Below are 24,885 nucleotides of genomic sequence, written 5' to 3'. Positions count from 1 at the left end.
TTTGAGTGCCAAAGAGAAACAGTACTCCAGGCCAGCAGCCTATCAACGTCTGACATTTTACCATTGAGCAAGTAGCAACAGAAAGATATCTATCCCTCATCTACACTGTGACCTACTGGAACATTGAAACTCACGTCTTCAAGACTAATTGAACGCTACATGTCTTCCCCCATCGTGGAAGTCCTCACTTCTGGAAAGACAGATCAACTTGCAACAGTCAGTCACATACGCTCTGAACGAATACCCCATTGGACTTTTAATTCTGGACTCACATAAAACCGTGGACTGAATTTGGCCGAGTGTCTGTCTCAGACAGAAAGCTGGCGTCTGACCCTCCAGTCACTCTGGTGGGGTGGGGCGACATAGAGCTGGCAAGAGGTTGGGGTGCCATCTTGAAAGGGCACCCCGATCTGTGTTGGGGACTCCCCTCACCCAATAATCCTCGCCCCAATTACGCTCCCTTCCCCCCCCCCCCCCCCCCCCCAACATCCACCGCTGGTATTGAACTCCCACCCCCACCCACCCCGCCACCAACACCATGGAAGTATATCCGGCACTCTCCCTGCACCACACATCATTGCACTGCACCCCCTCCCCACACCTCCCAATGGGGCACCCATGGGAGCCCCCCCTGGCACAGCCCCGGGCATAGGTTGGCACTGCCAGGTCGGCACCATGCAACCAGGCAGTGTCAATCTGGCAGTGCCAACCTATGCCAGGGAAAGTGCCATGCCACTGTCCGGGCAGGTGTCCCCCCCCCCCCCCCCCCCCCCCCCCGGGTCTATACTTACCTCTGCGCCCCTGGAGTGATCCCGTCGGCTGCCTTACATCTGGGCAACCTGTTGTAAACCTCGCCGACGTGGTGCATGAATATTTAGTGAGGGGGTCGGGATCATTTGGCGTGGAACGCTAACAATGACGTCACTGGCGAGGGCCGGGGAAAATCGGGAATGGCGATTTCTCCGGTGGGAATCGCGTTTCCTGATCATCGTGGGTTTTCCGCCCGCATTGCCGATCCCACTGACGCCGAGTGTGGGCTCAGGGTCATGCCCCAAAACTCTTATTTTTATCGTAGTCTTCCCCTGAACCTCTCTCTTTCCCTTATCATTCTTTGTGTGACTGCAAGAGGGGGGCTGGGCGGGGGGGGGGGGGGGGGGGGGGGGGGTTATTGCGAAACCTCTGTCCTACGTTTTGGGTGTGTGTCAACCTCGTATCTTACCTTTTCTCGAGTCTGCTGAGGGGACTTCAGAGAGGGTGGGAACACACCAAATGTTGTGGTTCGAGGAAATTCAGAAAGGTGGAATTCAGTAATCGAAAACACCTTTCTGTTTAGGGACTGGTAGTGGGAAGAGGAATCTGTTTAAATTAAACCCCCTCCTAAATACGATGTGAAAACGGCACACTACTCCAGGAGTGGTCTCACTAAAGTGTTATAGAATCACGGCAGCAAATCTTCAATCCTATTCTCCAATCACCTTGTAATAAAGGCCAACTTGTCTTTGATTCTCTGGGCACCAACTTTGCTATGTGTGTGAACTCGGTTAGAAAAGCCTGGCCCTATTGCCGCTTCTTGCTGACTGATTGTTGAAACAGTTAGCATCCCAAACCAGTACAGTATCCTGATCCGGTGTCACTGCCAGTAACCGCGAGCGGGTTTGTGTCTACATTTCGCCCTGAGCATTGAGTGCCTGATTTTAACGGTGCCCCAGTGAACTAAAGAAGGAGCCGCATTTAAATAGCACCTTTCACAACTCCAGGATATCACAACACCTTTTCCATAGAATCCATAAGAGCTCTGCCCTCCAAGAGAGAACTGTACCTCCGCCCACTCCCCAGTCCTATCACCGCACATTCATCATGGGCGATCCGCCTAACCTGCACATCTTTGGACTGTGGGAGGAAACCGGAGCACTTGGGGGAAACCCACGCACACACGGGGAGGAAGTGCAAACGTTTACAGACAATGTGCTGCCTTTGAAGTGTAGGCAGTTTGCACACAGCAAGATCCCATAATCAGCAACATGACAATGATTTGATTTGTTGTTAGTGAATTTGGTTGAAGGATAACTAATCTCTAGACAGGACACCTCCCTGGTCCTTTCAATGGCTCCCATGGGATCTTTTCCATGAGGTCTCAGTTCAATGTCTCATCCCACCCCCACCCCCACCCCCACCCCACTCCCGCCCCCACCCCACTCCCACCCCTCACCTCTCTCCCCACCCCCACCCCACCTCCACCCCACTCCCACCTCACTCCTACCCCCACCCCACTCCCACCCCTCACCTCTCTCCCCACCCCCATCCCACCCCCACCCCACTCCCACTCCCACCCCTCACCCCCCTCCCATCCCACTCCCACCCCACTCCCACCCCACACCCACCCCACCCCCACCCCACTCCCACCCCTCACCCCACCCCTCACCCCACTCCCACCCCTCACCCCACCCTTCCCCCATTCCCACCCCACCCACACCCCACTCCCCCCCACCCCACTCCCACCCCTCACCTCTCACCTCACTCCCACCTCTCACCCCACCCCTCACCCCACTCCCCACCCCCACCCCACCCTACTCCCACCCCCATCCCACCCCTCAGCACTCCCACCCTCACCTCACTCCCACCCTTCACCCCACTCCCCACCCTCACCCCACTCCCTACCCTTCACCCCACCCCTCACCTCACCCCACCCCTCACCCCACCCCTCACCCCACTCCCACTCCTCACCCCACCCCTCACCCCACTCCCTACCCTTCACCTCACCCCACCCCTCACCCCACCCCTCACCCCACTCCCACTCCTCACCCCACTCCCACCCCTCGCCACTCCCACCCTCACCTCACTCCCACCCCTCATCCCACTCCCCACCCCTCATCCCACTCCCTACCCTTCACCCCACCCCTCACCTCACCCTACCCCTCACCCCACCCCTCACCCCACTCCCACCCCTCACCCCACTCCCCACCCCTCACCCACTCCCTACCCTTTCACCCCACCCCTCACCTCACCCCACCCCTCACCCCACCCCTCACCCCAATCCCACCCCTCACCCCACTCCCACCCCTCAACCCGCTCCCACCCCTCACCCCACTCCCACCCCTCACCCCACTCCCACCCCTCACCCCACTCCCACCCCTCACCCCACCCCTCACCCCACTCCCACCCCTCACCCCACCCCTCACCCCACCCCTCACCCCACTCCCACCCCTCACCCTAATCCCACCCCTCACCCCAGTCCTCCCCTCACCCCACCCCTCACCCCACCCCTCACCCCACCCCTCACCCCACCCCTCACCCCACCCCTCACCCCACCCCTTACCCACTCCCACCCCTCACCCCACTCCCATCCCTCAACCAGCTCCCACCCCACTCCCAGCCCTCACCCAATTCCTCACCATTCCCCCACGGAAAATGAAATCAGACTGAGGAGACAGGGCTACCTAAGACGCTTTGATGAAGATCGCGATTGATACCGAAAGTGGAAATGAGTAAAAACCGAGTCTACAATAGATAATTACTGGGTGGCAAAGTGGTTAGCCCTGCTGCCTCACGGTGCCGAGGACCCGGTTTCGATCACAGCCGTGGGTTACTGTCTGTGTGGAGTTTGCACATTCTCCTTGTGTCTGTGTGGATCTCACCCCCCACAACCCAAAGATGTGGAGGGTAGGTGGATTGGCCACGCTAAATTACCCTTAAATTGGAAAAAAAGTATTGGGTACTCTAGATTTAGGGGGAAAAAAATGGAATAGATCATTACTGAAGTGGTTTTCAAAGCCGGGTTGCAGAGGGAGGGGCGGGAGATTGGGGGGGGGGGGGGGGGGGGGGGGGGTGGGCGGTTGGGGAGAAAGGGGGAGCAGTTGTTAGGCAATAGTGGGAAGACCAGTGGGAACGGAATCTGAAGAGTGTGGGTTGCAGAGCCTCAGGTAGCAGGCCTGCTAATGGAATATTAGAGGTGAGCAGCATGGTAGCACAAGTGGATAGCACTGTGACTTCCGGTGGCGGCAATGAGGAGTTAAGCCGCACATTCGGCAGCTCACGCTGAAAACGGACTTTGGGGCTCTTTTCAGGGCCCCCAACGGAGCTGTGTCGGCAAATCCCAACGTGGGAAGAGGACAGGAGTCGACCCCAACGGTCCTATGGTCCGGACCAGGAGTGGGGTAAGGAGAAAACCGGAGAAAGCATCCCTGAAAAAGTGGGGGAAGGAAGACAAAATGGCGGCCGGTGGAGGCCTTGAGGAGCTGAGGCAGTGGGCACAGGAGCAGCAGGCGACTGTGCTGCGCTGCTTCCAGGAGCTGAAGTTGGAGCTGCTGGAGTCGCTGAAGGTAACCAACAGGGAGCTGATGGAGACCCAGACAGCCCAGGGGGCTGCGATCTGGGAGTTGCAGCAGCAGGCCTCCGAAAGGGAGGATGAGGTATGGCCGTGGCGGGGAAGGTGGAGATGCACGAGGCGCTCCATAAAAGATGGCAGGAGCGGTTCGAGGAGCTGGACAACCGGTCGAGGAGGAAGAATTTGCGGATCCTGGGTCTCACAGAGGGGCTGGAGGGGTCGGATCTGGCGGCCTATGTGGCGGCTATGTTAAACTCGCTGATGGGGGCTGGGTCCTTCCAGGGGCCCCTGGAGTTAGAGGGAGCCCACAGAATTCTGGCTAGGCGGCCCAAGCCGAACGAGCCGCCGCGGGCGGTGTTGGTGCGGTTTCATCGGTTCGTGGATCGTGTGTGTGCTTCGGTGGGCCAAGAAGGAGCGGAGCAGCAAGTGGGAGAACACGGAGGTGCGGATCTTCCAGGACTGGAGTGCGGAGGTGGTGAGGCGGAGGGCCGGGTTTAACCGGACGAAGACGGTGCTCCATAGACGGAGTGTGAAGTTCGGCATGTTGCAGCCGGCGCGTCTGTGGGTCACCTATAAGGATCGGTACCATTATTTTGAGTCCCCGGAGGAGGCGTGGGCCTTTGTGCAGGCCGAGAAATTGGACTCAATCCGAGGGTCTAAGATGGGGGATGCTGTATAATACTGTATTTGTATTTGCTTGGTTTAGTGTAAGAATGTCGTACTGTTTTTCTATGGGGGTTTTTCTGTAGGGGTCTGGTGGACGGGTTCGGGCAGGGGGGTAAACGGGGAGATCGGGGAGCTGGGGGGGGGGGGGGCTGACAATGGGAGTAGCCCTGGAGGAGGCGGGGCTGGGCAGGGCGAAAGCGCGGGCTTTCTGCGGGTTTCCCGCGCTGGGAGATGGTGGGGGCAGGGTCGGGGCTGAGAAGCGCGGGTCGTTGCTGGCTGTTTTCTTTTCCCGCGCAAGAGCGGGGGGGGGAGGACCCATCGACGGGCACGATGGAGGAGGGGTAGTCCCACGTGGGGAGGAGTCGGAGGTAGGGCGGGAGTCGCCGGGGTCAGCAGAAGTTAGCTGGCTCACGGGAGTGCTGTGGAGGGAGGGGCGCGGCTAGGAGGGGTCCTAGCCTGGTTTGGGGGGGGAGGGTACCGGGTTGCTGCTGAAACGGTCAGGAAGGAGCTGGAGGATGCAGGGGGGCTGGAGGGGGGGGGAGTTACCGCCGTGGGAAACTGGCAGAGCGGGGGACGCTGGCTGGTGGTGGGCAAGGGATGGGGTATGGCTAATCGGCAGGGGAGGGGGGCAGGGAGCCCTCTGATCCGGCTGATAACCTGGAATGTGAGGGGGCTGAATGGGCCGGTCAAACGGGCCCGGGTATTTGCGCACCTGAAGGGGCTGAAGGCGGATGTGGCCATGCTCCAGGAGACACACCTGAGAGTGGTGGACCAGGTTCGGCTGAGGAAGGGATGGGTGGGCCAAGTATTTCACTCAGGGCTGGATGAGAAGAGTAGGGGGGTGGCGATCCTGGTGGGGAAGAAGGTGTCGTTTGAGGCGTTAAATGTGGTGGCTGACAGTGGCGGGAGGTACGTGATGGTGAGTGGTAAGCTGCAGGGGGAGCGGGTGGTGTTGGTGAATGTTTATGCCCCAAATTGGGACGATGCGGGGTTTATGCGGCGTATGTTGGGCCGCATTCCGGACCTGGAGGTGGGGGGCCTGATCATGGGGGGGACTTCAACACGGTACTGGATCCCCCATTGGATCGATCCAAGTCCCGGACGGGTAGGAGGCCGGAGGCGGCTAAGGTGCTGAGGGGATTTATGGACCAAATGGATCCCTGGAGGTTTGCGAGGCCAAGGGCCAGGGAATACTCGTTTTTCTCCCACATACATAAGGCCTACTCGAGGATTGATTTTTTTGTCCTGAGCAGGGGGCTGGTTTCGAGGGTGGAGGATGTGGAATACTCCGCCATTGCCATTTCAGATCATGCCCCGCACTGGGTGGACCTCAGGCTGGGGGAAGAGAGGGACCAATGTCCGCTCTGGCGCTTGGAGGTGGGGCTGCTGGCAGATGAGGAGGTGGCCGAGAGGGTTCGGGGGTGTATCGAGAGGTACCTTGAGGCCAATGATAACGGGGAGGTTCGGGTGGGGACGGTCTGGGAGGCATTGAAGGCGGTGATGAGGGGGGAATTGATCTCCATCCGAACCCATAGGGAGAGGGGGGAGCAGAGGGAGAGGGAGAGACTGATAGGGGAGATGGTGAGGGTGGATAGGAGATATGTGGAGGATCCAGAGGAGGGATTGCTGGGGGAGAGGCGTAGCCTTCAGGCCAGGTTTGACCTATTGACTACCAGAAAGGCGGAGGCTCAGTGGAGGAAAGCACAGGGGGCGGTATATGAATATGGGGAGAAGGCGAGCAGGATGCTGGCACACCAGCTCCGAAAGCGGGACGCGGCCAGGGAGATTGGGAGAGTGACGGATAGAGCTGGGAAGGTGGTGCGGAGGGGAGTAGATGTTAATGGGGTCTTCAGAGACTTCTATGGGGAACTGTACCAGTCGGAACCCCCGGTGCAGGGGCGGGGGGGGGGGAATGGGGCGCTTCTTGGACAAGCTGCGATTCCTGAGGGTGGAGGAGGAGCAGGTGGAGGGACTGGGGGCGCCGATCGAGCTGGAGGAGGTGGTCAAAGGGATAGGGAGCATGCAGTCGGGGAAGGCGCCGGGGCCGGACGGGTTTCCGGCAGAATTTTATAAAAGGTATTTGGACCTGTTGGGCCCCCTGTTGGTCCGGACCTTTAACGAGGCAAGGGAGGGGGGGGACTTTGCCCCCAACTATGTCACGGGCGCTGATTTCCTTGATCCTGAAGCGGGACAAGGACCCTCTGCAGTGTGGGTCATATAGGCCGATTTCACTGCTGAACGCCGACGCTAAGCTGCTGGCAAAGATCCTGGCCACTAGAATAGAGGATTGCGTGCCCGGGGTCATTCATGAGGACCAGACGGGGTTTGTGAAGGGAAGGCAGTTGAATACGAACGTGCGAAGGCTCCTCAATGTCATTATGATGCCGGCCATGGAAGGGGAGGCGGAGATAGTGGTGGCATTGGATGCGGAGAAGGCCTTTGATAGGGTTGAGTGGGAGTATCTGTGGGAGGTGTTGGAGAGGTTTGGGTTTGGGGAGGGGTTTATCCGGTGGGTGAGGCTGCTCTACGAGGCCCCGATGGCGAGTGTAGCCACAAATAGGAGGAGGTCGGATACTTTCGGCTGTACCGGGGGACGAGACAGGGGTGCCCCCTGTCCCCCTTGCTCTTTGCGTTGGCGATTGAGTCCCTGGCCATGGCGTTGAGGGAGTCAGGGAACTGGAGGGGCCTGGTGCGGGGTGGGGAGGAGCATCGAGTGTCGCTGTATGCGGACGACCTGTTGCTGTATGTGGCGGACCCGGTGGGGGGGATGCCGGAGGTGGTGAGGATTCTTGGTGAATTCGGGGGTTTCTCGGGGTATAAGTTGAACCTGGGCAAGAGTGAGTTGTTTGTGGTGCATCCGGGGGATCAAGAGGAGGGGATTGGTAGGCTCCCACTGAAGCAGGCAGGGAAGAGCTTCAGGTACCTAGGGGTCCAGGTGGCGGGGAGCTGGGGGGCTCTGCACAAGCTCAACCTCACAAGGTTGGTGGACAGATGGAGGAGGAGTTTAAGAGGTGGGATATGTTACCGCTGTCACTGGCGGGGAGGGTGCAGTCCGTTAAGATGACGGTGCTCCCGAGGTTTTTGTTCCTGTTCCAGTACCTCCCCATCCTTATCCCGAAGGCCTTTTTTAGGAGGGTCAACAGGAGTATCACGGGATTTGTGTGGGCGCATGGGACTCCGAGGGTGAGAAGGGTGTTCCTGGAACGGGGCAGGGATAGGAGGGGGCTGGCGTTGCCCAACCTCTGTGGGTACTATTGGGCTGCCAATGCAGCGATGGTGCGTAAGTGGGTAATGGACGAGGAAGGGGCAGCATGGAAGAGGATGGAGGCGGCGTCATGTGTGGGTACGAGCCTGGAGGCGCTGGTAACGGCGCCGTTGCCGCTCCCTCCAACAAGGTATACCACGAGCCCGGTGGTGGCGGCTACCCTCAAAATTTGGGGGCAATAGAGATGACATAGGGGAGAAGTGGGGGGCTCGATGGAGGCCCCGATACGGGAGAACCATCGGTTTGTCCCAGGGAGCATTGATGGCAGATTTCTGGGCTGGCACAGGGCAGGGGTAGGAGGTTGAGGGACCTGTTTGTAGAGGGGAGGTTCGCGAGCTTGGGGGAGTTAGAGGGGAAGTTTGGGCTCCCCCCGGGGAACATGTTTAGGTACATGCAGGTGAGGGCGTTTGCCAGGCAGCAGGTGGAGGGGTTCCCCTTGCTGCCCCCACGAGGGGTGCGGGATCGGTTGCTCTCGGGGGTGTGGGTTGGAGGAGGGAGGATTTCGGACATATACCGGGTGATGCAGGAGGTAGACGAGGTCTCAGTGGAGGAACTGAAGGGTAAATGGGAAGAGGAGCTGGGTGAGGAGATTGAGGAGGGGACGTGGGCGGATGCCCTGGAGAGAGTGAATTCCTCCTCTTCCTGTGCGAGGCTTAGCCTCATACAGTTCAAGGTGCTGCATAGGGCCCACATGACTGGGACGAGGATGAGTAGGTTTTTCGGGGGCTAGGACAGGTGTGCTAGGTGCTCGGGGAACCCAGCGAACCACGCCCATATGTTTTGGGCGTGCCCAGCGCTGGGGGAGTTTTGGAAGGGGGTAGCAAGGACGGTGCCGAGGGTGGTGGGATCCAGGGTCAAGCCAGGCTGGGGACTCGCGATTTTTGGGGTTGCAGTGGAGCCGGGAGTGCAGGAGGCGAAAGAGGCCGGTGTTCTGGCCTTTGCGTCCCTAATAGCCCGGCGGAGGATCTTGCTCCAATGGAAGGATGCGAGGCCCCCAAGCGTGGAGGCCTGGATCAATGATATGGCGGGGTTCATTAAATTGGAGAAGGTGAAATTTGCCCTGAGAGGATCAGTACAAGGGTTCTTTAGGCGGTGGCAGCCTTTCCTGGACTTCCTGGCGGAACGGTAGGGAAATAGGCCGGCAGCAGCAGCAACCCGGGGGCGGGGGGGGGGGTTGGATCGGTGGGAGGGAGAACTGTGTACATGGGTCTGTGGGATGTGGCGGGTGTTATCTCTTTCCCTTTTGTTGTTGGGTTTTCTTTTGTTTTTGTCTTTTGTTTGTAGTTGCTTTTGAAGTTGGGTAGGTATTGTTCTTGGGGTGTTAATAGAGTTGAGATGTTTTGTTAATAGAGTTGAGATGTTTATATTTTGTAAAAATTTCAATAAAAATTATTTAAAAAAAAAGTGGATAGCACTGTGGCTTCACAGCACCAGGGTCCCAGGTTCGATTCCGGCTTGGGTCACTGTCTGTACGGAGTCTGCACGTTCTCCCCGTGTGTGCGTGGGTTTCCTCCGGGTGCTCCGGTTTGCTCCCACAGTCCAAAGATATGCAGGTTAGGTGGATTGGCCATGATCAATTGCCCTTCGTGACCAAAAAGGTTAGATGGGTGTAGAAGTCAGGTATTTCAAATACACTTAATATAGGTAAAAAGCTGCTTAAAGCATAAATATTAATTCCCAGTTTTAAAATGAAAGAAACATATAATTTCCAAACTCAGTCATGAGTTTGCAAAACACAGAAGTCTGATAAGAACATTACATTTTTCCAAGGACAAGGGTTGAATCCATGGCAACGAGGAATAAGAATGAAGCATTGCACGATTCTCACGCCGTTTGAGATTAGGGTGAATTACATTCCATGATTATGCGAGCTGAAACATTTTAGACTGTGTTGCTTTGTTTTTAATAAATGGACAGTTAAAACAGCGAATCAAATATAATATATATATATTTGATTCCAACATTCTCATTGAAACAATCTTATAAAAGACAGTTTGAATTATATTTTCGGAATTATGCCTCGCATGGTATGATGAGATAACATAAGGTCTCCATTGTTGCAGCAGTGAGGTCAGCATGAAGTCTCCATTGTGGCAATAGGTAGGTCAGCATTAGGCCAGTTTTTGCTGGTTTTGATAAAGCACAATACCACATTCTTTACATAGTGAAGATGGACAGCTTGCTATCAAATCAAATGTGTTTGAGTCTAACCCAAACCAATTAGGATTATATTGGGGTGTGATCGGATCGCTTAAGACAGATATGAAATAGTATATCCATGGATGATTTGGCCACCATTTTAGAAAGAAAGAAGAAGAGGGAAAGAGAGAAAGAGAGAAAGGAGAAGAAAGAAAAAGAGCTGGAGAGAAAGGAAAAGAAGAGAGACAGGGAGAGAAAGGAAAAGCAGAGAAGAAAGAAAAAGAGCCGGAGAGAAAGGAAAAGCGGGAGAGAAAGGAGAGAGACAGAGAGAGAAAGAAAGAGAGGACAGAAAATTAGAAAAGAGTTCTGTATTCATATTTCATTTTCAGACTTTGACTTCAGACTTTGACTTTTAAAGTTGTGTTCGGGCTATTGTCTCAGAAGATAATTCCTGTGATTCTTTGAAGAAAATCAAATTGTCTACAAACTACCTTTTAAATGATTTTCAAGTTGTAACCAATGAACTCCAAATAAAACAATTCTTATTTGCACCCGACAAGTTTTTAACTTGAATTTCTACTGAGTTTCAGCAATGTACAAGAACAACCGGTAACCCTGAATTGATAAACTTCGCAATTGTAAGATCCTTCAATGGGGTTATTGGGTTATGGGGATAGGGTGGAAGTGAGGGCTTAAGTAGGTCGGTGCAGCCTCGATGGGCCGAATGGCCTCCTTCTGCACTGTATGGTCTATGTTCATAACCTCTCGGCAGGTATACTGATAGAAAATTAATATCATGCAAATTATTGGGGGAGATGGCGGTGCAGTGGTAATGTAATGTAATCCAGAGCCCCAGGCTAATACTCTGGGAACATGTGTTCAAATCCCACCACAGCAGCTGGTGGAATTTAAATTCAATTAATAAAATCTGGAATTATAAAGCCAGTCTGAGTAATGGTGACCATCAAATTATTCCTGATTGTGGTAAACCATCTGGATTACCAATGTGCTGGAGGGAAGGAAATTTGCCATTGTTATCTGGTCTAGCTTACAAGTGACTCCAGATTCATGGCAATGTGGGTGACTCTTTCCCGTCTCTGACATAGCCACTCAGTTCAAGGACAAATAGAAACACAGAAACTAGGAGCAGCAGGAGGCCATTCTCCCTTGGAGCCTGCTCCTCCATTCAAACCTGATCATGGCTGATCCTCTACGATTCTCAATGCCATATTCCTTCTTTCTCCCAATACCCCTTGACGCCAGTACAATCTAAAACTAAAATCTATCTCTTTCTGGAATACACTCAGTGACTTGTCCTCCACACCGTTCTGTCGTCGAGAATTCCACAGCCCTTTGAGCGAAAAAATCTTTCCCCATCTCAGTCCTAAATGGCCTACCCGGTATCCTGAAAATGTGCCCCATGTCCTAGATTCCCCATCCAGGCAAAACACCCTTCCTGCATCTAGTCTGTCCACCCCTGTTAGGATTTTAGATGTTTCAATCAGATCCCCTCTCACCCTTCTAAACTCGAGTGACTGCAGGGTTAGCAACCAATCTCTCCTCTTCGGACAGTCCCGCCAATTCCGGTATCAACCTCGTGAACCTCGTGTGCACTCTCTCTGTTTCTTAGGTAGAGAGACCAAAACTGCACGGTATGGTCTCATCAAGGCCCTGTATTACTGCAGTAAGACATTTCTACTTCTGAACTCAAATCCTCTTGCAATGAAGGCCAACTTACCATTTGCTTTCCTAACTGCTTGCTGTACCTGCCTCTCCACTTCCATTGGCTGGTGTACAAGGACATCCAGATCCCTTTGTACATCCACATTTGCCAATATATCCTCACCCTTTAAATAATACTCTCCCCGTCTGTTCTTCACACCCAAGTGTATACCTTCATGTTTAGCCGCATCGTACTGCATTTGCCCCGTGTCTGTCCACTCACTCACCTTCTCTGCAACACCTTGAAGCTCCTTCCATTCTCCTCACAACTCACAATTCTGACTGGTTTTAACAGGAGAACAAAGAACAAAGAAAAGTACAGCACAGGAACAGGCCCTTCGGCCCTCCAAGCCTGCGCCGATCATGCTGCCCATCTAAACTAAAATTTACACTTCCGGGGTCCATATCCCACTATTCCCATCCTATTACATTATTCACGTAATTGTCAAGATGCCCCTTGTGTCGTCAGCAAACTTGGAAATGTTACATTTGATTTCCTCATCCAGGTCATTAATATATGTCCAGCTGGGACCAAGCACAGATCCCTGTGGCACCCCACTAGTCACTGCCTGCCACGCAGCACGGTAGCACAGTGGTTAGCGTCGCTGCCTCACAGCGCCAGGGACCCAGGTTCGATTCCGACTTTGGGTGACTGTCTGTGTGGAATCTGCACTTTCTCCCCATGTCTGTGCGGGTTTCCTCCGGGTGCTCCGGTTTTCTCCCACAGTTGAAAAATGTGCAGGTTCGGCGGTTTGGGTAAATTGCCCCTTAGTGTCCAACAAAAAAAGGTGAGGTAGGGTTACGGGGATAGGGCTGGGCCTGGGTGCGGTGCTCCTTCAGAGGGTGGGGTGCACCCTCCCGGAGGAAACCCACGCAGACACGGGGAGAACGTGCAGACTCCGCACAGACAGTGACCCAAGCCGGGAATTGAACCTGGTGCTGTGAAGCAACAGTGCTAACCACTGTGCTATCGTGCCGCCCACAACTCTCCAATGTATTACCCCCTATCCCATGTGATTCAATTTTGCCCACTAACCTCTTATGAGTGACCTTGTCAAATACCTTCTGAAAGTTTAATACACCACATCTGGTGCGCCCTGACCTCAACTACTTTCTGTGGTAGCAAATTCCACAGGCTCACCCCTCTCTGGGTGAAGAGATTTCTCCTCATCTCTGTCCTAAATGGTCTACCCCATATCCTCAGACTGTGACCCCCTGGTTCTGGACACACCCACCATCGGCAACATCCTTCCTGCGTCTACCCTGCGCAGTCCTGTTAGAATTTTATAGGTTTCTATGAGATCCCCCCTCAATCTTCTGAACCCCAGCAAATAGGATCCTAACCCACTCAATCTCTCCTCATACGTCAGTCCCGCCATCCCAGGAATCAGACTGGTAAACCCCCTCTATAACAAGAAAATCCTTCCTCAGATGTGGAGATGCCGGCTTTGGACTGGGGTGGGCACAGTAAGAAGTCTTACAACACCAGGTTAAAGTCCAACTGGGTTATTTGGAATCATTAGCTTTTGGAGAGTAGTTCCTTAATCAGGCGAGTGAAGAGGTAGGTTACACAAACACAGCATATATGGACAAAGTCTAAATCGCACTGTCTGGACCTGTAAAGACTTAATTACCTGCAAAGACTCGCATTCAAAGTATCATCTTGCAGCATTGACTTTGTCTATATATGTGGTTGTGAAACCCACCTCTTCATTCACCCGAGGAACGAGCTGAGCTCCGAAAGCTAGTGATTCCAAACAAACCTGTTGGACTTTAACCTGGTGTTGTAAGACTTCTTACTGTATCCTTCCTCAGATAAGGAGACCTAAACTGCACACAGTCAAGTTTGTTAAGCATGATACGCATTTCATAAACCCATGCTGGCTTGGTCCAATCCCGTTAATACTTCCTAAATGTTCTGTTATCTTGTTTTTTTATAATGAGCAATAAATATTGGCCCTGCCAGTGACAACCCACATGACAGGACATGAAAGAATAAAGAAAAAAAAATTCCTTCCAATGGATCACTTACCATAGAAACGGCAAATATGTAAATCTTTAGGAGTGGGAACTTCCTCTTCATCATGTCAAGGTGCTGAACGCAGTCCCGGACATATATTCTGAAATCATCTATACACAGGCGGTCCCCTTCACTTTGTCCATGGCCAACTACACAGAGGAGAAAGAATGACTTAGATACATTGAAGAAGTGAGTCAGGAGCTCCCTCAAAGACTCAGTGGTGAGTATGGAGTGGGGCGGTGGTTAGGTACCCTTTTCGACTGGGGTAGTGTTGGGGGGGGGAGGGGGGGAATGGGGGGCCAGTCTGCTCAGGTGGATAGATGGCTAGCCTGCGATGCAGGATAACACCAGCGGCATGGGTTCAATTCCCATACTGGCTGGTCAATTCATGGAAGTCTGCTTCCTCACCTTGTCTCATGCTTGGTTTGGAATGGCATGTAACCAATTGTCTATCTCTCTCTAGTGCCAAGCGATGCCCACACTTCTCTGGGGGCAATGACTAATTGCACACCCAGTGTTGGGGGTTACATCCGGGACAAAGCTGCCCGCTTGACTGGCCCCCTATCCGTCATCTTTAACATCTACACCCTCACCACAGGAATAGTGTTGGTGCAATAACACACCCCTGCCTGACACCTGTTTTGACAGGAAAGGAATCGGTGTTCCTGGATTGAGTGCAGCTCCAACACCACCCAAGAAGTTCAACACCGTTCAGGGCAAAGCAGATCGCTTGATTGACACCCCATCCATCACCTTCACCATTGATTCTGTCCACCACCACTGCACAGTAACAGCAGAGTGTGCCACCTATAAGACGCACTGCAGCAACTCACTCCGGATTCCTCCACAGCATCTTCCAGACCCGCAACCACTACCACCTAGAAGGACAAGGGCAGCAGACACCTGGGAACCCTGCCACCTGGAGGTTCCCCTCCAAGTCACTCACCGCCCCGACTTGGAAATATATCAGCCGTTCCTTCACTGTCACTGGGTCAAAATACTGGAACTCCCTCCCTAACTGCACGTGGGTGTACCTACAACAGATGGACTGCAGCTGTTCAGGAAGGCAGCTCACCACCACCTTCTCGAGGGCAACTAGAGATGGGCAACGAATGCTGGGCGAACCTGCGCCACCCACGTCCTTGGAAATAATAAAATGAAACATAGGGATGGGGAGAGGAGTGAATTGATGAAGCATTGTACTCCTGTGTTCAGGCAGAGATGATCAGTTAGCAAGTCTCAAAGTGTTTGCAATCAATGAAGTAGATTTTGAAGTGTAGTGACTGCTGTGAAATGTGGCATGTAATTTATGCACAGCAAGCTCCCACAATAAACAATGTGATAATGAGTGCAGAGGTCTTGAACAGTTATAGGGCTGGAGGAGGGGGTGACAGAGACAGAAGGAAGGTTTGAAGCTCGAGAGGGATTTGAAAATAAGGGTTAGAATTTTAAAGTTGATGCATTGTCAGACCAGGAACCTGTACAGGTCAGTGAGCACAGAGGCTGATGGGTGAATGGTGCTCATTCCAGAGGCTGAGTTGTCAACTCTCCTGGATTGCCCTGGAGTTCTCGTCACCAGGAAACATCTGCTAACAGAAATAGGGATAATCTAAAACAATGCTTGCTTTTAATTTGTGTTTTTGTTGATGAATTGTCAAGACAGCTGACTTGAGAAAAATGGCTGTTGACTGTTGTCAGGAACCATCCAATGTCGAGTCTGTTGTGATTGGTGTGGGAAGGCGCTACAGCACAAAGCTGAACATGTTGGGCAACCAATGGGGGGACAATGTGGGGGAGGGCAGCTGGAGGTCATGTGATCAGACAGGAATATGGCCAATCAATGCAGGTCGTGGAGGTGGTCACAGTGGGGTGGAGGTGGTCAAGCTGGTCCAGTGCAGCTAGAACATTAGCATCTACTCGTCAGTGAGGAAAATTACCCAGTTATGCCCTGTACAAATCCAACACAGCCAATTGTCTCCTCTCAATCATCAGTAAAGTGATGGAGGGGGTCACTAAGAGTGCCATCAAGTGACACTTACTCAGCAATAACCTGCTCACTAATGCTCAGTTTGGGTCACTCAGACCTTATTACAGCCTTGGTTCAAACAGGAACCAAGGAGTTGAGCTCCAAAAGTGAGGTGAGAATGACTTTCCTTGGCATAAAGCTACCATTTGATTGAGTTTGGCATCAAGGAGCCCTAAGAAAACTGGAGTCAATGGGAGTCAAAGGAAAATGGTTGTGATTGTTGGAGGTCAGTCAACAAAGTTCCAGAACATCGCTGCAGGAGTTGCTCAGGGTAGGGTCTGAGGACCAACCATCTTCAGCTGCTTCATCAATGACCTTCTTTCCAACATAAGGTCAGGGGCTGGATTCTCCGCAACCTCGGGGGAAAATCGTTTCAGCGTGGGGGCGGAGAATCCAATTTCCCGCCGAAATCGGGCCCGGCACCGGTCCAACGATTCTCTAGGACCCGAGAATCGGGGTGTTTGCGGAGTTCTCCATGCGGCCGGGGGCCCATTTGCCGATCCTCCGCTCCCGACCGGCCGGGTTCCCGACGGCGTGGAGCTAACCTGCTATTGCCGGTCGGATGCTCGTGTGGCGTCTGCGGACTCGGTCCACGGCCGCCCTGGTGGGGGGGGGGGCAGGAGGGGGCCTTACAGGTGGCCGGAGTTATAATCCGCCCGGTCAGATCTTCGGGCGCGCGGCCGATCGGGGGGGGGGGGGGGCTCTAATTTCTATGTCTGCCTCTGTAGTCCGAGTTCACCATGGTGCTTAGCGTGGCCGCTGGAGGCCCCTGCCGTGCGCATGCACGGACTCAAAACCGGAAGTGCGGGGGGTGGGGCCCGTATCCACAGCTAATGCTTCGTGAACTACTCTGGTTTGCTGCGAGCTTCCTGCAGGTCATTGAATCAGCTCCACGTTTCCCCAGGAATCTCCAGATAAAACTCCAGTGTTTTTATGCCGGCGTGAGGACACTGTCCCATTTTGGGAGAATCCAGCCCCAGATGCGGGGGTGTTCGCTGATGACTGCGCAATATTCAGCACCATTTGCGACTCCTCAGACACTGAAACAAGTGCACCAATAGAACTACTGGAGATGAGGGCTTCAGGAGATGAGGTTCCACCGTCTGGTTGCTCAGACGGAACGGTGCAGCATGCGCCACAGAGAGTCTCGCAGATCACTGTGGTCACAGAATTTCATAGAATTTACAGTGCGGAAGGAGGCCACTCGGTCTATCGAGTCTGCACCGGCTCTTGGAAAGAGCACCCTACCCGAGGTCAACATCTCCACCCTATCCCCATAACCCAGTAACCCCACCCAACACTAAGGGCAATTTTGGACACTAAGGGCAATTTATCTTTGCCAATCCACCTAACCTGCACATCTTTGGACTGTGGAAGGAAACCGGAGCACCCGGAGGAAACCCACGCACACACGGGGAGGACGTGCAGACTCCGCACAGACAGTGACCCAAGCCGGAATCGAGCCTGGGACCCTGGAGCTGTGAAGCAATTGTGCTATCCACAATGCTACCGTGCTGCCCATCTTACACAATCCATACAGCAGAGATGAGGAAGGACCAGGTGGCGAGATGGAGGTGCCAGATTCATCCTCAGATGAAGAATCAGAAGACCCTGAAAAGAGGCTTGAAGAAGGGACTCCAAAGTAGGTGCCAGGATATTGGGGCAATGTGCCGGATGGGTCCGGGAGTCCTTCATTGCCGGAATGAGGCACCTGAAAGGTCTCTTGATTTCTGCCACGGAAATGCCACCAGATACGACAAACGCTCTCCAGACTAACCTACTATCCACAACCTCTCACACTGCGAAGGGAAAAGGCCTCAGGATCTTGGCATGGTCAGCCTGATATGCATGGTCCCGTTGAAGCTTGACTTGGAAGAAGGTCCCCAATGACTCAGTCACACACACCCCAATCCTGCCAAAGCCTGACGAAGAACGTTGCATGTTCATCTGCAAAATACAGAGTGCCTCAGCTGTAAACGCTGCTGAGAGAACAGTCCCTGAGGGGAGATAAGGGGGTGAGCAACATCCGCTGCCTTATCAGCGAGTCTACACTCCCCTGACCTAACAAACGTTGGCAAACACAGAAACTACCATTTCCCCAAGCAACTCAGATTTGCCACCACCTCGGAGGCTGAACAATAAATAAAATATTGTAACACTAACGTCATACATCACTGACTTTTAGGAACACACCATTATCCTCATTGTCCGCCATGATTCTGGGCGCTATGGGCTCGGTTGAAGCTGGCCCCATATTGCTGAGAACCATCTCCTCCATGTGGTGATATGCATCACTGTAGATACACAAGGGGTTAATGTAAATACACGTAGACTAGATAGACACTAGAGGGAGCACCAGAGACATGACACGCAGACACTCAACCAATAGGTCAGTAAGATAGGACACGACCAATGGGCATTCACGATACACACAGAGGTGACACTACCACAGGGGGGCATTACACCAACCCAGATATAAAGGACACAGCACATATGATCTCTCTTTCCAGCGGAGACATTCAGTGAGTACAGACACAGGGTTGATTCAACATCACACCCACCACGTGGATTGTAGCAGACTGGTTCGTCAGTCTGAGTAGCTATAGAAGGATTAACAGTAGTGGTGAATCCGAGTAGGAGAATTGTAAATAGTTTAATAAACGTGTTGGAGTTATCTCCACGTCTGAACCTTCCTTTGTCAGCGTGAACATCAAGGAAGCAGCTTATGCTACGCCAGGAGCATAACAGGACACTCCATGGAGTTGAGGAGATGCTGGTGTCTTTGCCTCAGGCTGGATTTGCTTTGCTCCCTTCTATACTGTGGCACCTTGTTCAGCAAGAGGCAGGGCAGAAGGTTAATCAACTTTGTGTTGGCTGATTCTCCTGCAGCTGAATAGCTAAGCGTATGTGGAAGTAGTGGGAGGTGGGGGTGAGTTTGGGCATCATTGGAAGGTATCTGCCAATCAGGTGGAGTATTTCACTGTTAGCCCTGACTGCCAGGACTGTTGATGGGAGTATGTTGCATTGAGAGGCGAGGCAGGTTGGCGGTACAGTTGGGAGGAAATCTCATTTTCACAGAAAATATCATTATTGGTATTTTCCAGTTTTTACAGTTTAACAGCTCAATCTATGGTGCACCCGTTATTTCCATATAATACTGTTTCTCATTTACAGAGATTTTTACATGTGTTCCCTCCATCTGCCCTCCCTTCCCTGCCCCCCATTGGTAGTCTAGTTCCCTCTCTCTAGGACTGACTTCTGTCCTGGGTGTCACATACAGTGCTCCGGGCTTCTGTCTGTTGCGGTTATTAGATGTTGTCCTTGCGGGGTTGGGGGTGGGGGGTCGGGGGTGGGGAGTCGGGGTGGGGGGGAGGGGAGGAGGGCTGCTTCCTGGCTCCTCCCCTCCTCCTTTTTCCCCATTGTTTTGTTCTGTGCCTTCCTTGGGTTCCCTCCTCACCTCCTCTCCCCTTCCCCCTCTGCTCCTCCTCTCCAATGCATGTGCTCTTATTTGTTTTCCTCCATCCTGTCCCCCGCCCCCCCCCTCCCCCAACTCTCTTCCCAGTTGCCATTGGCCACAAACAGGTCTTGGAACAGGCTGATGAATGGCCCCCATGCTTTGTGGAACCCCGCGTCTCCAGGTGGAGAAACTCCGACCGGTCCGCCAGCCAGTCTGCCTCTGTGGCTGGTGCTGCTGATCCCCAGCTGAGCAGGATTCTCCGGTGGGCGATTAAGGAAGCATAAGCTACGGCGACGGCCCCCTTCCCCATATGTAGCTCTGGCTGGTCCGATACCCCGAGGATTGCCACTCTCGGGCATGGCTCCACCCTCACCCCCACAACCCGACAAGTCTGGGCGTGGTTGGCCGGGCCTCCCTGGCACCGTTCGCATTTGTCCTCCACCTCTGGGAAGAACCTGCTCATTTGGGTTCTGGTCAGGTGAGCTCTCTGGGCCACTTTAAACAGCATGAGGCTGAGCCTAGCGCAGGAGGAAGTGGAGTTGATCCTCGGTGCTTCGCTCCAGAGTCCCCAACCCACTTCCGTCCCCAGTTCGTCCTCCCATTTTTGTCTGGCTCCATCCTGGGTAATTCTTGCCCTATCCAGTAACTGCCCATAGGTGGAAATCTCATTTGAAGGTGCAGTGACAGACCTTGACTATCCCGGTGAGGTTATTGAGCTTCTTGTCGCACTCCTGCCGGGACCTCAGAGCCAGGTTCCAGGAATTGACCTCCTTCAGCTAGCTACCCCCCCATTCCCTTCAGCTAGCTACCCACCCCATTCCCTTCAGCTAGCTACCCCCCCATTCCCTTCAGCTAGCTACCCACCCCATTCCCTTCAGCTAGCTACCCACCCCATTCCCTTCAGCCAGCTACCCACCCCATTCCCTTCAGCTAGCTACCCACCCCATTCCCTTCAGCTAGCTACCCACCCCATTCCCTTCAGCTAGCTACCCACCCCATTCCCTTCAGCTAGCTACCCACCACATTCCCTTCAGCTAGCTACCCACCCCATTCCCTTCAGCTAGCGACCCACCCCATTCCCTTCAGCTAGCTACCCACCCCATTCCCTTCAGCTACCCACCCCATTCCCTTCAGCCAGCTACCCACCCCATTCCCTTCAGCCAGCTACCCACCCCATTCCCTCAGCTAGCTACCCACCCCATTCCCTTCAGCTAGCTACCCACCCCATTCCCTTCAGCTAGCGACCCACCCCATTCCCTTCAGCTAGCTACCCACCCCATTCCCTTCAGCTAGCTACCCACCCCATTCCCTTCAGCTAGCTACCCACCCCATTCCCTTCAGCTAGCTACCCACCCCATTCCCTTCAGCTAGCTACCCACCCCATTCCCTTCAGCTAGCTACCCACCACATTCCCTTCAGCTAGCTACCCACCCCATTCCCTTCAGCTAGCTACCCACCCTATTCCCTTCAGCTAGCTACCCACCCCATTCCCTTCAGCTAGCTACCCACCCCATTCCCTTCAGCTAGCGACCCACCCCATTCCCTTCAGCTAGCTACCCACCCCATTCCCTTCAGCTAGCGACCCACCCCATTCCCTTCAGCTAGCTACCCACCCCATTCCCTTCAGCTAGCTACCCACCCCATTCCCTTCAGCTAGGGACCCACCCCATTCCCTTCAGCTAGCTACCCACCCCATTCCCTTCAGCTAGCTACCCACCCCATTCCCTTCAGCTAGCGACCCACCCCATTCCCTTCAGCCAGCTACCCACCCCATTCCCTTCAGCTAGCTACCCACCCCATTCCCTTCAGCTAGCTACCCACCCCATTCCCTTCAGCTACCTACCCACCCCATTCCCTTCAGCTAGCTACCCACCCCATTTCCTTCAGCTAGCTACCCACCCCATTCCCTTCAGCTAGCTACCCACCCCATTCCCTTCAGCTAGCTACCCACCCCATTCCCTTCAGCTACCTACCCACTCCATTCCCTTCAGCTAGCTACCCACCCCATTCCCTTCAGCTAGCGACCCACCCCATTCCCTTCAGCTAGCTACCCACCCCATTCCCTTCAGCTAGCTACCCACCCCATTCCCTTCAGCTAGCGACCCACCCCATTCCCTTCAGCTAGCTACCCACCCCATTCCCTTCAGCTAGCTACCCACCCCATTCCCTTCAGCTAGCGACCCACCCCATTCCCTTCAGCTAGCTACCCACCCCATTCCCTTCAGCTAGCTGCACACCCCATTCCCTTCAGCTAGCTACCCACCCCATTCCCTTCAGCTAGCTACCCACCCCATTCCCTTCAGCTAGCGACCCACCCCATTCCCTTCAGCTAGCTACCCACCCCATTCCCTTCAGCTAGCGACCCACCCCATTCCCTTCAGCTAGCTACCCACCCCATTCCCTTCAGCTAGCTACCCACCCCATTCCCTTCAGCTAGCGACCCACCCCATTCCCTTCAGCTAGCTACCCACCCCATTCCCTTCAGCTAGCTACCCACCCCATTCCCTTCAGCTAGCTACCCACCCCATTCCCTTCAGCTAGCTACCCACCCCATTCCCTTCAGCTAGCGACCCACCCCATTCCCTTCAGCCAGCTACCCACCCCATTCCCTTCAGCTAGCTACCCACCCCATTCCCTTCAGCTAGCTACCCACCCCATTCCCTTCAGCTACCTACCCACCCCATTCCCTTCAGCTAGCTACCCACCCCTTTCCCTTTAGCTAGCTACCCACCCCATTCCCTTCAGCTAGCTACCCACCCCATTCCCTTCAGCTAGCTACCCACCCCATTCCCTTCAGCTAGCTACCCACCCCATTCCCTTCAGCTAGCTACCCACCCCATTCCCTTCAGCTAGCTACCCACCCCATTCCCTTCAGCTAGCTACCCACCCCATTCCCTTCAGCTAGCTACCCACCCCATTCCCTTCAGCTAGCCACCCACCCCATTCCCTTCAGCTAGCTACCCACCCCATTCCCTTCAGCTAGCTACCCACCCCATTCCCTTCAGCTAGCTACCCACCCCATTCCCTTCAGCTAGCGACCCACCCCATTCCCTTCAGCTACCCACCCCATTCCCTTCAGCCAGCTACCCACCCCATTCCCTTCAGCCAGCTACCCATCCCATTCCCTTCAGCTAGCTACCCACCCCATTCCCTTCAGCTAGCTACCCACCCCATTCCCTTCAGCCAGCTACCCACCCCATTCCCTTCAGCCAGCTACCCACCCCATTCCCTTCAGCTAGCTGCCCACCCCATTCCCTTCAGCCAGCTACCCACCCCATTCCCTTCAGCCAGCTACCCACCCCATTCCCTTCAGCCAGCTACCCACCCCATTCCCTTCAGCTAGCTGCCCACCCCATTCCCTTCAGCTACCTACCCACCCCATTCCCTTCAGCCAGCTACCCACCCCATTCCCTTCAGCTAGCTACCCACCCCATTCCCTTCAGCTAGTTGCCCACCCCATTCCCTTCAGCTACCTACCCACCCCATTCCCTTCAGCTAGCTACCCACCCCATTCCCTTCAGCTAGCTACCTACCCCATTCCCTTCAGCTAGCTACCCACCCCATTCCCTTCAGCTAGCTACCCACCCCATTCCCTTCAGCTAGCTACCCACCCCATTCCCTTCAGCTAGCTACCCACCCCATTCCCTTCAGCTAGCTACCCACCACATTCCCTTCAGCTAGCTACCCACCCCATTCCCTTCAGCTAGCGACCCACCCCATTCCCTTCAGCTAGCTACCCACCCCATTCCCTTCAGCTACCCACCCCATTCCCTTCAGCCAGCTACCCACCCCATTCCCTTCAGCCAGCTACCCACCCCATTCCCTTCAGCTAGCTACCCACCCCATTCCCTTCAGCTAGCTACCCACCCCATTCCCTTCAGCTAGCGACCCACCCCATTCCCTTCAGCTAGCTACCCACCCCATTCCCTTCAGCTAGCTGCACACCCCATTCCCTTCAGCTAGCTACCCACCCCATTCCCTTCAGCTAGCTACCCACCCCATTCCCTTCAGCTAGCGACCCACCCCATTCCCTTCAGCTAGCTACCCACCCCATTCCCTTCAGCTAGCGACCCACCCCATTCCCTTCAGCTAGCTACCCACCCCATTCCCTTCAGCTAGCTACCCACCCCATTCCCTTCAGCTAGCGACCCACCCCATTCCCTTCAGCCAGCTACCCACCCCATTCCCTTCAGCTAGCTACCCACCCCATTCCCTTCAGCTAGCTACCCACCCCATTCCCTTCAGCTACCTACCCACCCCATTCCCTTCAGCTAGCTACCCACCCCATTCCCTTCAGCTAGCTACCCACCCCATTCCCTTCAGCTAGCTACCCACCCCATTCCCTTCAGCTAGCTACCCACCCCATTCCCTTCAGCTAGCTACCCACCCCATTCCCTTCAGCTAGCTACCCACCCCATTCCCTTCAGCTAGCTACCCACCCCATTCCCTTCAGCTAGCTACCCACCCCATTCCCTTCAGCTAGCCACCCACCCCATTCCCTTCAGCTAGCTACCCACCCCATTCCCTTCAGCTAGCTACCCACCCCATTCCCTTCAGCTAGCTACCCACCCCATTCCCTTCAGCTAGCGACCCACCCCATTCCCTTCAGCTACCCACCCCATTCCCTTCAGCCAGCTACCCACCCCATTCCCTTCAGCCAGCTACCCATCCCATTCCCTTCAGCTAGCTACCCACCCCATTCCCTTCAGCTAGCTACCCACCCCATTCCCTTCAGCCAGCTACCCACCCCATTCCCTTCAGCCAGCTACCCACCCCATTCCCTTCAGCTAGCTGCCCACCCCATTCCCTTCAGCCAGCTACCCACCCCATTCCCTTCAGCCAGCTACCCACCCCATTCCCTTCAGCCAGCTACCCACCCCATTCCCTTCAGCTAGCTGCCCACCCCATTCCCTTCAGCTACCTACCCACCCCATTCCCTTCAGCCAGCTACCCACCCCATTCCCTTCAGCTAGCTACCCACCCCATTCCCTTCAGCTAGCTGCCCACCCCATTCCCTTCAGCTACCTACCCACCCCATTCCCTTCAGCTAGCTACCCACCCCATTCCCTTCAGCCAGCTACCCACCCCATTCCCTTCAGCTAGCTACCCACCCCATTCCCTTCAGCCAGCTACCCACCCCATTCCCTTCAGCTAGCTGCCCACCCCATTCCCTTCAGCCAGCTACCCACCCCATTCCCTTCAGCCAGCTACCCACCCCATTCCCTTCAGCTAGCCACCCACCCCATTCCCTTCAGCCAGCTACCCA

The 24,885-nt window shown here is 54.5% G+C and overlaps 1 protein-coding gene across 5 annotated transcripts in view; it reads right to left on the bottom strand.

Annotated features, from left to right (window-relative positions):
- LOC119973647 (monoglyceride lipase-like) overlaps positions 1-24,885 on the bottom strand; it is a 79,395-nt gene that overhangs the window by 30,776 nt on the left and 23,734 nt on the right. For all 5 annotated transcript variants that reach the window (XM_038812027.1, XM_038812026.1, XM_038812029.1 and 2 more), the window contains one exon: positions 14,149-14,285. In XM_038812027.1, the coding sequence (XP_038667955.1) occupies positions 14,149-14,285 (137 nt within the window). The remainder of the gene's footprint in view (positions 1-14,148; positions 14,286-24,885) is intronic.

This window comes from Scyliorhinus canicula, chromosome 11 (genome assembly GCF_902713615.1).
Source record: "Scyliorhinus canicula chromosome 11, sScyCan1.1, whole genome shotgun sequence".
Taxonomy (NCBI): Eukaryota; Metazoa; Chordata; class Chondrichthyes; order Carcharhiniformes; family Scyliorhinidae; genus Scyliorhinus; species Scyliorhinus canicula.
This window is presented reverse-complemented; position numbering and strand designations above follow the sequence as displayed.